At 42.7% G+C, this 15,021-nt stretch overlaps 1 protein-coding gene across 1 annotated transcript; it reads right to left on the reverse strand.

Moving 5' to 3' along the window:
• Positions 1–923: 923 nt before the first annotated feature.
• On the reverse strand, positions 924–8,890 carry metrn (meteorin, glial cell differentiation regulator). Its single transcript, XM_055058123.1, has 4 exons — positions 8,663–8,890; positions 6,948–7,375; positions 3,997–4,056; positions 924–3,239 (listed from the first exon to the last, which is right to left on the reverse strand). Exons 1-4 carry the CDS (start codon positions 8,767–8,769, stop codon positions 2,926–2,928), a joined length of 909 nt encoding a protein of 302 aa, XP_054914098.1. The 5' UTR covers positions 8,770–8,890; the 3' UTR covers positions 924–2,925.
• Between the last annotated feature and the right edge of the window lie 6,131 nt (positions 8,891–15,021).

Consider the following 15,021-nt stretch of genomic DNA (forward strand, 5'->3'; position numbering starts at 1 on the left):
TCTATTGATCTACTGTTGACTAGAGCTAACGCTGTTAGCTAACTCCTTTAGAAGAAGTTAGCATAATTAGCTAATGTAAAATCAAATAAATTAGGAAGATAAATGGATGTTTAAAGTGAGCAGGAAGCGTCTTTAGGTCTTTTTACCAAACTGTTCTGATATATTTGAGGAAATGTTTCGATCCTGATGCTAACAGTAAACAGCCTGTTAGAAACTGGAGCTCTTTCCAGAAATGTTCTCCTTTCAGGCGCTGCAGCAGTTTATTAGGGCCAACAAAATGAAATGATGAAAATAAAGTTGTAGGACAGCAGGAATAATGTAGAAATGATACGAGACTAATCGTACTATTATGAGAATAAAGTCATAGTTTTACAATTTGCTGGTAATATTATGAGTTTATTCTCATATTTTTGTTTTACTTTTAATTTTTTCTACTTATGGCCTTTATGTTCTGCCGTACATGTTGGCATTTCCAAAAAAAAAACAGCAAATCTGCCCATGTAGCATTGCAGCATAAACATGATTCCATTTGACCTGATAAAAACTAAACATTTTTCACTGTTTTCTGATAAAATGTTAGAAATATCAGGATTCCTGTGGAGTCGGTTCTTCTTGGCGCATGCGGTCAGGATGGGGCGAGCGACTGCGTGGCACTTTCCCCCCCGTCCGCTCCGCCAGCCGCGATTTATTGCTTCCCGAATCCAAAAACAGGAGCCTGAGCACAAGAGGATTCCAACTGCTGTTTTCAGACGACCTTTGACCCCAGCGGCCCTCCGCCCGCCCAGTGCCAAGCGGTCCCTAAATCTCTGGGCGTTTTGTTCTGGGCTTTCAGGAATCTGATTGATCGGTACTTAAAGTGACTTACGGCTGAGAAACGTTTGAGGAAAACTGAGCAGTTCAGTCAAGAATCCGAAACGTTTTTCCTTCTTAGACGATATTTTAATAGCACAAAACAGAACATAAAAATAATCCACAATATTTTTTTGTTTCCTTCTTTATAAAACTTCTTATGAACATATTTACATTCATTCTGATATTAACATAAATTTACATCATAAAAATGGCAGCATAAGCATATCACGGTAATTTGGTGTGAACGTTTGCTGCTTTGTGAAAACATAAAACCTGGAAAACCTTCAAACTTGTTGGGATATAGAACAAAATACAACAATAAAGTGAAAATATTACAAAAAGAAACAAAATGACAATAAAAAAGCAGTTTTCATGAGAGAAAAGCTTGGATAGAATGATACGCCGTTATTTGAAACAACCATTTCATAAGTGATAATTTGATGCTAAAATATGAAATATTTCCTCATTTGTAAAACTGAAACCAAAGTATAATTTCACAAGATGCTTTTCTCATAAAATTACTACTTTATTATCTTATTCCAACTTTATTCGTGTAGAAATTTATTGTTGTAATGAATTTATTTTCCAGAAATATTTACATCCACAAGGAAACAGAGAAAAACGGCAAAACGTTTTTACTCCTCCACACCAGTGAGTGGCGCTAAGCACGCAGTCTGGGACATGAGCTTAGTAGTAAACAAAACAAAAAAATCCAAAGCAACGAGTCAATTTGAACTTTGTCTCACTTTCATTAAAAGTAATAAAACAACCAGTAATCCGCCATTGTTCTTGTCATGTATGATGTGTTTGGGGTCAAAGGTCACTGTAGAACCTGCTAAGAATATTTACGTTTCTGGGGGAACGGATACAGTTAAAAACTTTCTGTTAGCATTTCAAGCTGGTTCCCGAAAACCCCAGCAGGAGTTCAGCCTTCCTGTTTGCTACTGAAAGTCCAGGTCTCTCTACAGACGCAGTACTGAAAACACATTTTCCTTACTCATTAGAGCTAAAGCGGCTAATGCTACGTCCTCTTCACTCAGCATTAGCTTCTACACTGATGAGCAAAACTGGTAGCTGGTTGTGTTCAATGACTGGAAAAATATCGGAGTTTCCAGACGCCAGCCAGTCGACAGCAGATATATTGGTGCATCTCTATAACATTTATATTTGGAGGATTAATACGCGTCGATATTGATTAGATTTATTTCAGCTGGTTTTTTTAAATAACCAGATTTATGGCTATTTTGTCCAATCACCACCTGATTTATTGTGGCAGATTGTTTGCAACAGGAAGTGAATCCATGATGGCAGCATCAGCTGCTCTCATCTGTTCATATATTAAATTCTCGTTGCTCCACTACATAAAGTTGCTTTGTTCCCTCATTTGGTTTTCAGTGCTTGCAGCATTTTCCCTCCTTCCTTTGAGTGCAAATATTCTTCAGCGATTCTTATCGAACCTCTTCGTCTGGCTGGACGATCACAATAGTTATCGATATCAGCCGATATCGATAATTACTGATTTATGTTTTAAATATCTGAAGTAAAGCCTCTCCTGTTTAACTCCGTTCGTTGTGTCTTATTGCTTTAGCAGTTTTCAGGCGGCGGATTTGAACCTGCTGTAAGTCACTCAGCAGCTTGTTGCTAGGCAACCAGAGAGAGTTCAGTGAATATTCTGGGATGTTTTCACAGATGGTGATATTTATCGTTATTGATTCATTGTCCAGTCCTCCCTCCTCGGTTAGAGGACAACACGAGCCGCTGGACGTCTGACATCATCCACCGAAATCATCCCACAGCCGCAACAAACCACTGAGATTTCTTTGTTTTCCTGAGTTTTAAACCAACAACCCTCAGACGACGCGCTTGAGAAAATAGTCCAAAGCTAAAATTCTTTTGTTCAAGTCCAGGAAGTCATGCTGAGGATTCACTTCAAACCTGGCTGCAGCAGCCTGGCGGTGCCTGCCTGGCGGTGCCTGCCTGGCGGTGCCTGCCTGGCGGGGGCTGCCTGGCTGCAGCAGCCTGGCGGGGGCGGCGGCTGCTTGGCGTTCAGCGCCACGGTTTCATCCGAGCATCTCAGTCTACAGGAAGTTCACAGGGGATCTGCTGGGCGGCTTTGGCCAGAGAGTAAGTCCTCTGGAAGTCCTTGTAGCGCGGCGCGCAGCCCAGCCAGGCCTCGCCGAAGTGCACTCTGCCGGTGAAGAGGAAGCTGCCGGGTCCTGGCCGGACGCCGCACTGCAGCAGCGTCCGCACCTCGCCGCGGCTCGCCAGCCGACCGCTCCCCGTGAACAGCGTGTACTTCTGACGGAAAACCCGGGTGGCGCTGACCTTGATCACGGCGGCGCGCAGCGTTTCGTCCTCCTCCACCGACCGGATGTTCCCTCGAACGACTGCAGAGAAACAGGAAGTTCATTTCATGTGCAGTGCAGGAAACGGCATTTCAATAAAATAACGCAAACAACTTCCTGCTGGTTCTGGGTGTTCTCACTCCTGATACGAACCAAAATTACAAGATTGGTCACATTCGGAGCTGCTGCGGTTTTCTTTCACCTCACTGTCAAAAAAAACACAGCCTCCTGGCCTGTGGGGGGCGCTGCACCAAGACCCACTGAAGAAAACAACATGAAAACCTTCCTTCTTCACAAAATGTAAACAAAAACAAAGTGGCTCACATTTTAGCAGCTGGAGGAGTTCTGTTGCTAGCACAAGACTAGTGCGTTTGCTTTGGTTGTATTTACCCAGAATGCCCTGAGCTGTAGTCCACTTCCTGATCTTAGAGCGGCCTCCGGTCCGCTTGGCATTCACATATGCATTCGGACCGAACCAGAGTTCACTTTAACTGAATCCAGACTGAAGTTTGTAGGCTGGCAGCAGATGAACTCTTGGACTCTAAATGTGTTCACCGCTCTGCTTCAATCAGGAGGATAATTAGCGCTGCGCTGCCTCCAACCCCAATTTCCTGTATAAATAATAATTGGCTTCTGTTTGGAAAATTTGCCCAAAGCAAATATTCATAAAACAGATTTTGCTAAAAGTCCAGGGTATCTTTCCTGCTTCACATGTTATAAACAAACGTAACCTAAAATCAGCTTCTAAAATGCCGAACTGCCCCTTTAAGCTCCAGGAGTTTAATTCCCGTCAACTTACCAAAGTCGCTGGTGCAAACCGCCATCAGGATCTCGGTATCGTTGCACGGCCGGCAGGCATCTGAGGAGACAACAAGCAGCCGGAGTCAGTCGACAAGTTCAAACCGCCAACGTGAAATAAACACCTAGATGCAAATCAGAGCCGACAGGAAGGAGACAAACGGGCTGGAGCTCAAAGCAAAACAACAAAAACAGAGGAAACGAAGCGCCGCCATAAAACTGACTGCTGCTGCAGAGGAGGAGGAACCAGAGGAGGAACCAGAGGAGAAACCAGAGGAGGAACCAGAGGAGGAACCAGAGGAGGAGGAACCAGAGGAGGAACCAGAGGAGGAACCAGAGGAGAAACCAGAGGAGAAACCAGAGGAGGAACCAGAGGAGAACCAGAGGAGGAACCAGAGGAGGAAACCAGAGGAGGAACCAGAGGAGGAACCAGAGGAGAAACCAGAGGAGGAACCAGAGGAGAAACCAGAGGAGGAAGAACCAGAGGAGGAACCAGAGGAGAAACCAGAGGAGGAACCAGAGGAGGAACCAGAGGAGGAACCAGAGGAGAAACCAGAGGAGGAACCAGAGGAGGAACCAGAGGAGGAGGAACCAGAGGAGGAACCAGAGGAGAAACCAGAGGAGGAACCAGAGGAGGAACCAGAGGAACCAGAGGAGGAGGAACCAGAGGAGGAACCAGAGGAACCAGAGGAGGAGGAACCAGAGGAGAAACCAGAGGAGGAACCAGAGGAGGAACCAGAGGAGGAGGAACCAGAGGAGAAACCAGAGGAGGAACCAGAGGAGAAACCAGAGGAGGAACCAGAGGAGGAACCAGAGGAGGAACCAGAGGAGGAGGAACCAGAGGAGGAACCAGAGGAGGAACCAGAGGAGAAACCAGAGGAGGAACCAGAGGAACCAGAGGAGGAGGAACCAGAGGAACCAGAGGAGAAACCAGAGGAGAAACCAGAGGAGAAACCAGAGGAGGAACCAGAGGAGGAACCAGAGGAACCAGAGGAGGAGGAACCAGAGGAGAAACCAGAGGAGGAGGAACCAGAGGAGGAACCAGAGGAGGAACCAGAGGAACCAGAGGAGGAGGAACCAGAGGAGAAACCAGAGGAGAAACCAGAGGAGGAACCAGAGGAGGAGGAACCAGAGGAGGAACCAGAGGAGAAACCAGAGGAGAACCAGAGGAGGAGGAACCAGAGGAGGAACCAGAGGAGAAACCAGAGGAGAAACCAGAGGAGAAACCAGAGGAGGAACCAGAGGAGGAACCAGAGGAGAAACCAGAGGAGGAACCAGAGGAACCAGAGGAGGAGGAACCAGAGGAGAAACCAGAGGAGAAACCAGAGGAGGAACCAGAGGAGGAAGAACCAGAGGAGGAACCAGAGGAGGAACCAGAGGAGGAACCAGAGGAGAAACCAGAGGAGAAACCAGAGGAGGAGGAACCAGAGGAGAAACCAGAGGAGGAGGAACCAGAGGAGGAACCAGAGGAGGAGGAACCAGAGGAGAAACCAGAGGAGGAGGAACCAGAGGAGGAACCAGAGGAGAAACCAGAGGAGGAGGAACCAGAGGAGTGTGGAGGTGAGGATCCTCCAACACTTTAAAGACAGATGAGCTTCACACCTTAAAGTCTCAACCAGCTGAAAAAAACACAAAATCCTACCAAGTAATTTTCGTATATTTTCTCAATACACTTTAAATAAAACAAAACTAACATAAATAACTTTTGATTAAGAAATAGGAGCTTGTTTTAATAATATTGATCAGATTATTTTTCCACGTTATCAGTGGAACGATCACTTGTAATGATAATAATAGTGGGATTATTCCTTTATAATTCCAATATTAAGGAATTAATTACTTTAAAACAAGCTCCCATTTCTTGTTAGTTAGTTTAGTCTTGTTTCAAGTGAACTAAGATATTTGCTCGGTAAGATTTAGTCTTTAATTATCTCTAGTCAGATTTATTGATTAAAACCAACTGAAGAAAATGGACTGAACTTTTTTTTAAAGTTCACTTCGGCCCCCACTCAACCCAGAGAAAACTCATTGATAAATGGGATTCCTTCCTCTTCTTTCCAGCCTAATAAGAGTTTTTTTGTGGGGGGGGGCTGCAGACGAGTTGCCCCACAGAGAGGCAGTTCAACAAAGGAGGCCTCAGCGTTGCCTCAGCAACCGCAGTAATCCCAGAATACTCATTAAGAGCCTCAGAGCCTCAGAGCCCCACACTGCGCCTCCATGCGCCTCCTCAGCCTCCATGCGCCTCCTCAGCCTGGAAACTTTGGCTGCTTCCTCCCTCCAACCAGACCAACATCAGGATCCAGGCTGATCCTGTACGACTGCAGCAGCACACAGGCTGCAGCAGCACACAGGCTGCAGCAGCACACAGGCTGCAGCAGCACACAGGCTGCAGCAGCACACAGGCTGCAGCAGCAAACAGGCAGCAAAATGCTGCAGGTGCAGGAATTAATGCAGAATAAAAAGGCAACATGGAGGAATCCTCCAGACCACAAGGGGGAGTCTGGAGTCCGTCATTTTAAAGACGCTGCATTTCCTAAATATTGTCAAAGACATGAAGCAAAGGAAGTGGATCGATTCACAATATCCATAATATTGATACCAAATCGATATCGATTTAATACTTTTTTCAGATTTTCTAGTTTGTGGTTTGTTTATTGTTGTCATAGTAACTGTCACGACAGTTTGGGATCCCTGCCAAAATGGCTGCCAGCTACAAAATTACCAGCAGTGATTTCTCCCATGAGAGCTTCCTGTAATATTTGTTACTGCAGGCTCCCCCTAGTGGTCTGGAGGACTTCTGTTTTTGCAGCATTTTCGTTTCCTGCAGTTGCAGCATTTTGTTATTTGCAGTTTTCAGTTGGATTTGTTTTCTTTTTGTCTGTTTTGGAGCGTTTCGCCATTTGCTGAGCGTTGGCGTCTTCTCCTGGTTAAATGTGAAACCTTCTGACTCGCCTTCTCTGCTGATGGCGTTGGAGTCCAGCGCCATGCGCGCCGTCCAGCCGCCGCGCAGCTCGTAGCGGAACGATGCGGTCCGCCTGCTGATGTCCTGATGCGGCGTGGCCTGCAGGAACAGCGCCACCCTCTGGCCCGGCGTGCGGCTGAAGCAGCGGACCCTCGGTGGGGGCGACGCCTCCATCCGGTCCCCCACCAGCAGCTCCAGCAGCCCGTCCCTCTCCAGGTACAGCTGGGCGCCGTGAAACTGCTCCGACGGCTTCACGCAGGCCGTGATGACGCCGCCACCGGGGCCCGCCGCCGCCACGGGGGCCAGGCGGGGCGTGAGGGTGAGGCGCAGCGCCCCCTTGGGGTACAGCCAGTCCAGGGTCCCCTCAGAGCAGTGCAGGGAGATCTGCTCCACGCTGCCCTGCTGCTGCGATAAACCACTGAGGGCAGAAAAAATTAGAAATTAATATTTACGTACATGCAGGGAGCTCCCATGTATTTATATATATATATATAAGATTTTATTTTCCTGATCTGCTGCTTCTGGATCCTGTGGGAAGTGAAAATATTGCAACCCGGTCCAGAACTTGTAAAATAGTCTCCATCTTCCCAGCTGTAAGCAGGAACTACCAACTTTATCATGCACACAAAAAAGGGATAAAAATGTTTTTAAATCCATTTTATGTGGTGTTGACAACATTCCACCGCCCACAAGTCCAGTGACGCCCAGGGCAACTGCCCACATGAAAAACCAGCACAGCACAAGAGCATCAGGACATTTCAAAGTTTGAAGACGATAAAAAACAATAGAAAATGATGCTAAGCAAAATACTAGTTCTGTTTTATCACTGCAAGAAAGTATATTTGTATTGTTCCTAGTGCAGATGTTTTAGTACACTTGAAATAAGAAAACTAACTTAAAGTAACTTTTAAGCAAGATTGAATATAGTTTTAAAAATGACAAAGTTCTACTGGATGAATTTTTGAGTTATATGAGGAAAAACATCTCGTCATAAGTGAACAAATGTCTCAGTGGACCTGGTGCATTTAGTAAAAATCAATATTAAATAACTACTGACTAAATTAAAACAAGCTCCTATATTTTGCCAGAAAGTTACTATTGAGTTAGTTTGTCTTATTTTCAGTGCACTAAGATATTTGCAACAGAAACTAGACAAAAATACTTCGTTTTTTCTTGGGGGTAACTTTAGAAATACATCCATAAATACAAACAGAGCTCCTTAAATTAACCAATCATAACTATTTCATCAATAGTACCACAAAAATATGAAAACATTCTAACTCCATGACTTTGCAGATGGTCAGTGGCCCCCAGGAGCCCACCTCTTTTAACCACCCCTGTTCATTTATACAATAAAACAGTTTTACGGAGTCCAAGATGAGATTAAAGTAACTTTATCAAGAATAAAAAACAGATGCAGGTTCCTGAAAAGTTACAGCAAAGGATAAAAATAATGAAAAGCGCCCCCTGGTGGCTGACATGTGAGAAAACGACTCAATGTTTGTTAAAACGTCACAAAAATCAAGATTTCGGAAAAATAGAAGCGATAAAAATGAAAGCTGCTCGTTTCCCTCCATGAAGTTTGTCTGGATGAATCCTGCAAACATTTTAATCCCGCAGCAACTTCCGGCGTGTTGCATCCAGAACAGCTGATGTCTAGTTTTCACAGGATGCGACGTTTAAAGCAAACTACATCAATACTCGCCTTCCTGTCCAGCTGCACTGATCCTCAGAGTAACTGGAGAAACACGAGTGAAAAATCCCCAACAGCAAAATCCAGGTTGCGTTAATCCGGCGCCCAAATCCAGGCATTTTCAACCAGTTGACGCTCAAATGTTTATTTTTATTCCCAAACCTGCTTTTCTTATCTAAAGCTCCCGATGTGAAGCTGCGGTTGAGTCTCCATGCTGCTGAAGCTGCTGAAGCTGCAGGATGCCGGCCGCCTCTGCGCGTCTCCAGCAGCGCAGCGCAGAACTTATTCAGAAACTTCCCGACCAATCAGAGGCCGAGCTGGGAAACTTTAAACCAGCCGGGGAGGAGAGGGGGGAGAGGGGGGCGGGGCTTGGCGGGACGTCCGGGCCAATCAGGAGCCGCAGCTGAGATGAACCTCCTGCTGGGTGGGACTGTCTGAACAAACTTAAAGGAAACTTCTGTTTAAATAGTAGAATCAATAAAGATGTGAATAGAAAAACATTTTCCACCAAATATTCACATTAATAAATTCTCTCTAAATTCTTTTTAAAAATAAAAGTGGAAATTTCTGGAATTTCCTCAAAGTATCAGGATTCAACACCAGAAAAAAACCAAACATCATTTCAGTTTTATGTTTTCAGGCCTTATGTTTATTTTTGCTGTTATGAATATCCCCCCCCCCTCTTTCTCTCTCTCTTTCTCTCTCTCTCTTTTTCTCTCTCTCTCTCTCTCTCTCTTTCTCTCTCTCTGTTTCTCTCTCTCTGTTTCTCTCTTTCTCTCTTTCTCTCTCTCTCTCTCTTTCTCTCTCTCTTTCTCTTTCTCTCTCTCTCTTTTTTCTCTCTCTCTCTCTCTCATTTAAACTTCACCTGATTTATTTTTGTTTTTAAAATTTGAAGTTTTAGCTTTGAAACTTGGACTTCAGCACATCAGTCATATTGATGTGATCTGATTCAGTTCAGATCACATCAATAACCTGATTCTCAGACGTTAGACGACGATGATGATGATGACCTCCCCCTCCTCCCACTGGTTTGCCCTTTGACCTCTCCCCTGCTGGGCTTGTCTTTCATGTTGTGGTATTTATAACCAAATCAGCGGCTGATCCAGCGGCTTTTCCCCAAACATGTCTGAGTGACGAATGTCCAGTTATGATGGGCTGCAGTTCGGGACAAAGGCGCATCCCAGGAATCCAGCTGTGCTGCAGTGTGCAGCAGGATGAAGTTTGAAGTTTAAAGCCACAGGCTGCAGGACGGGGATCCACATGCGCTCTGGAGTTCATCATGTGCATCGGTGTGAATGCTTTCATAAAAATGTCTCTTAAAACCAACGCAGACTGGGTCAGAACCACAGCTTCACGTTTCACACCAAAAGATGTTCAGCTGTTTGAATCCAACTCCACTTTAACAGAAAGTCTGGTTCATCAGGGGAGGTGTGAACGCTAACCGAACTCTGGTCCGGTTTGAATGCATATGAGAACGACAAGCGGACCGGAAACCGCTTCAAAAGCAGGAAGTGGACTACAGCGCAGGGCATTCTGGGTAAATCCAACCAAAGCTAACATGCTAGCCTAGTGCTAGCAGGAGAAATGGCTCCAGAAGACAAAAGGAAAATCCTTTTACTATCTGACGCTGCTCCATTCATATTGTGTGAAGGAGGAAGTTGCAGCCGTTTTCATCAGTGGTTCTTGGTGCAGCGCCCCCACAGGCGGAGAGGGGAACACGTTGCTCAAGGGGTTTGATTCAGTCGTTCTTGAATCTGTTCGTTCCACTGACAGATTATTTTCATGTAATACATGAAAAAAAAATCTTTTGATGTAGTACTTTTTTAAAACATTTGGAAATTACTAAGTTAAATTCCTCTGTCTTGCTGAATAGTTGCTATTAAACTAGTTTTGTCTTTTTTCACTAAGATACGTGCAACAGAAACAAGACTAAACATTCCTGGTAAGTTTAATAATTACTGTACATGTTATTCATGTAAATGGCAGCAGAACGCATTAAGGTTTGTTGTTGTACTGGGGCGAAATGTGAAAAGGTCCAGAACTGATTTTGGGTTTTCAGACACAGAAATTCTGGATCCCAGTCGGAGGTTCGCGTGAACCTGTTTGTTTCCAGTTCTGGGTCCAGAACAATGCCACCTTTGACTGCAGTGAAACTCAGCCTGCTTGTCCCTCCATCCTCGGACCAGTGAACCAGATTCCCGCTGACGTTCGGCTCCCAGTGTTCCCACCACTGCGCCAATGGGAGCGTCTTCAAACAGAGCCTCTGTGCGCATGCGACGGTTTCCGTGGGACATGCAAACACAGAGGATGGACTGTTTGGTCGTGTTTACAGAACCTCAACATTCCCCTATTATTGACCTTTTCTCAATGTCACACAACCAAAGACTCTGTTTCTGAACTTTCCTGTCAGCAAATGATTCTGATTGATTCATGACTTTTACACGGTGCATGCAGGCCAGGCTGGAGTCGAATATCCAGAGAAACCTCAGCACAGCAGCGACAAGCAGCCGGAAATGACCTGATGGAAAAACCTGCGCTGAGGGATGAAGACGTTCCCATAGTTCCTGCTAATCTGGTGGATCTGGAATCACTGCTGTCTGTTTACAATCATCTGTCTGCTTATGAATGAAACTTTTCACCTTGCAGCAGTGCTTTGATTTTGCTTGCTAGCTAAATATTTAGCTTCAAAAAATTAACAGCAATATTTTGGATATTTAGCTTGTTTGGAGATTCATTTGGCAAAGCCATATTTTCTTTTTTTTGTTAATTTATTAAGATCACAGTTTCAAACTAAATATTTAGCTAAGAAGCTAAATATTTATTTAGAATTTAGCTTATAATTAAAATATTTAGTTTGAATCTAAATTATTCTAAAGCTAAGTAATAAGCTAACTAACTAAATATTTATTTTGAACTTAAATATCAAGCTTCATAATAAGTTAGCTTGCTAACTTATTATTTTGTTTGAATCTAAATATTTATTTTGAAGGGAAATACTTAGCTTGCATGATAAATACTTAGAGACTTAATATTTAGTTTACCATCTAAATATTTAACCTGATGCTTAATATTTAGTTTTAGTCTAAATTCAAACTTAATATTTGCTAAATGTTTTGTTTCAATGTAATTATTTAGCTTACTAGCTAAATTCCTGCTTTCTTAAGCATGAAACTAAATAATTAGTTTAATACTTAAATACTAACATTTAGCTTTAAACTAGTTAGCTTGCTAAGTATTTAGCAAGTTAACTTGCTAAATACTTAGCTAAATAAACAGCTAGCTAAATAGCTATTTAGCTAAATTGCTAGCTAGATAGCTATTTAGCAAGTTAGTGACACATTTAGCTTAAATGTTTAGCTATAAACTCAATATTTAGCTCGATATTTAGCTTCACACGTTGCTTGCTAGCTAAATACTTAGCGTCATGCTAAATATCCAGAGGCTAGGGTTTAAGATCATGACACATGTTCATATCAGCAGCTGTAATATTTTATCTGGACCATTTCGATCTTTTCCAAACTCCTTTTGTTCCAGTTTTTCTCCAGCATCAGGTCTAGTTTTCCAGGACTCGTCCTGGCAGCTGCTGATTCAGTCGGCGGACATGTTTCCGCCTCTCCTGCAGGTGAAGCTCGAGGCTGTGAGAACTAAAGTTCACCATGTTTCTGCCCCGCATGTGAAAACCGACACCTGCGCTCCCATTACGCTGCCTCAGGACGGCCGTGTTGTGTTTGTCTGCGTAACAGTAAATTTCTCATCTCCGTCGTGTTTGTGTGCGACTGAAGCCCAGTGGGAAGCGGAGGCCTAAACAAAGCAAGGGAGAAAATGGCGGACACAGCTGGAGCTGCGCAGCGACACCCTGAGAAAAGCTCTCAGGGATCACTGCACGGCCCCTTCAAGTGTCTCCGCTGGGATGCAATAACTTTTAAAGAGGTTTGTGTTCATTTCACACAAAACATCTCCAGTGTTTTATGTGAGAAAGTTTCTGCAACTAGTGCAGAAACACAAATTTACCGAGTCATTTTGCTATCTCAGTACAAAATAAGACAACTTTAAAATAACTTTTTAGCAAGTGTTTTTTGTAATGGAACTAAATATTGACTTAAAACAAGTTTCTGATTCTTCATGAAAAGCTGCAGTTATTTCAGATACTATAAACTTGACTAAAATACTTGGTGATATTTCTTACTGATTAAAAAACAGATTAGACAGTAATGGGTTGTGTAATGTGTGCACAACCTGTTACACATAGGAGCAACTAAATAACTTACTCATGTGCAAAGAAGGAAAAGCAGAGATACTAAAGAAATATTTAGTTTCTTTTTCAGTGATTCTACTGCAGAATTACTTATAGATGTAAGAAAACTAAAGAAATATTTAGCAAATGTCCCTACAAATTTAGATTAGAGATAAAAACTGAACACACTGCAAAAACACAAAATCTTACCAAATATTTTTTGTTGCGTTATAGAGCAAATATTTTAGTACACTTAAAATAGAGAAACTTTTCAGCAACATGCAGGATTTAAGTAAATAATTCCTTAATATCGATTTGAAAAAGGCTCGTTTCATTAGCAGAGTATTCCACTAACAACTAAATATGTTTTTAAGTGTGTTGAGCTAGGACTTTTAAAATCAACATGTAGGAATTATTTATTTAAATCAGGCTCCTATATCTTGCTGAAAAGTTATTTGTAAGTTAGTTTAGTCTAAATAGTTGGTAAGATTTTGTGTTTTTGCAGTGTATGCATCAGCATTTCCCTGACTCTTTGTTACACATTTCCATTTAAAAAGATTCATCATGTGTGTTTTCTGACAGCCTTTATGTGGTCAGCAACACCAAATATAAACTAATTATGGCAGCTGGGGTCAGAGGTCACAGCTGGGTGCCTTTAGGAGTTCATTAGTGAAATGGAGGGCAGAGGCAGCAACTTCCTCTGATTTCACTTATTTTGTCACTTTGGTTTGTTTCCCCTTGACTTTCATACATTTATTCAAAATATGTTTCAACAAAAAGAATATTGATGAAAAAACTTTCTTACTCAGGTTTTACACTAATATATTCATTTAATTATAGTTTTTGCAGCCATTTTGTGCAAATGCTTATTTTGAAGGACATTCAGTTTCATCAGTTAATCTTGTTTTTTCCATAGAAAATGCTTCCTGGCTCTGATTGGCTGTGGCTTTTCTTCACTGTATACCATAGAAAACAACTGGGTCATTTTTTCCCCGTCTCAAACAGCTGCCGTAAATAAACACCATCATTGTACGGAAATTATATTTTGTTCCTGGAAACCCCAGAGAGACGCCAGAATCCCACAGTGCACTGTAAAACCTAACCTCATGGAAAGTTTCCCCAAACATCTCCAGGTAATCAGGAAAACATGGAAAACAAAAAACGAGGATTCTCTGCTTAGCCTGAACAGGAAACACCTTTTTAGGTAAAAACGGCTCGGCTCCGCTCAGTTTGGTGTTTTTGTTTTGCAGCTGGGCTGAAATCGGCGCCGTGTTTTATATAGACCTGTTTTAGTGTGACATCACAAGATCCCGCCCCACCACTTCCTGCTAGAGGGCCGAAGGCTAACGATTCTAACAATGACTAGCATTGGTTTGAGCTGTGGAGTTGTCAGCATGATGCACCAAATCTTAAATGTACGCCTGATATCTGAAAGAAAAATGGACGCTTTGCTTTGTTACGTTACAAAAACGAGACGACAAGGTCAGAAAACGGAGTTAAGAAAAAAGTAGGTCAGTTGTGCTAGCTTGACTATGACAACTTTAACATGTAGATGGGCTGCAGAACTTTGTGGGTTTTGGTTCGGTTATAAAAAAAAGCAGGAGTTTACTGAGTTGTTCTGGATGGTTTATGAAATGAACCTGCAACTGGTCCACAAATACAAATAAACGCCACAGTTATTCTGTAACACATTATCTTCCACGTCGAAGTGGACAGTTATCATATCATTTATTGTTTATGGGATAAATGTCTTGTAGGATTTTTGACGCTAAATTCCAGTTAATGTTTTAAAAAACTGACTAAAATATCTTTGTTGTTTTTTTCTCCACATCAATAAATTTGATGAACTGAAGTCTTGATGTGCAGTTTATTAAATTACACATCTTTAAGTGAAGAAGCTTCAACTTTTCAAGAATGACATTTATGATTGTTCAGCAGTCACTTTAAAAACAATTAATGCGTAGTTTATTATCATTTTTCACAAAAGTTCACATAAAAACCCTGATTTCTTTTTGTCCTTTTCGCTCCGTCTGTCTTTTGTCAAAGTTAAGTTGATGTCAATAATGAAACCAGAGAGTTGTGGTGATTCAAACAGGCAGGAAGAAGAAAATAACCGACCGACTTCAAACATCTCTGA

The sequence above is a fragment of the Poeciliopsis prolifica genome, unplaced genomic scaffold (assembly GCF_027474105.1).
Source record: "Poeciliopsis prolifica strain line A6 unplaced genomic scaffold, Auburn_PproV2 SCAFFOLD049, whole genome shotgun sequence".
NCBI lineage: Eukaryota > Metazoa > Chordata > Actinopteri > Cyprinodontiformes > Poeciliidae > Poeciliopsis > Poeciliopsis prolifica.

Excerpts from the sequence above, each read along its gene's own strand:
- metrn (XM_055058123.1), bottom strand. The coding sequence starts at position 8,769 with ATGCCTGGATTTGGGCGCCGGATTAACGCAACCTGGATTTTGCTGTTG. Across the intron at positions 7,376-8,662 it reads CAGTGCAGCTGGACAGGAAG|TGGTTTATCGCAGCAGCAGG; the intron begins GCGAGTATTGAT and ends TTCTGCCCTCAG. Across the intron at positions 4,057-6,947 it reads CAACGCCATCAGCAGAGAAG|ATGCCTGCCGGCCGTGCAAC; the intron begins GCGAGTCAGAAG and ends TTGTCTCCTCAG.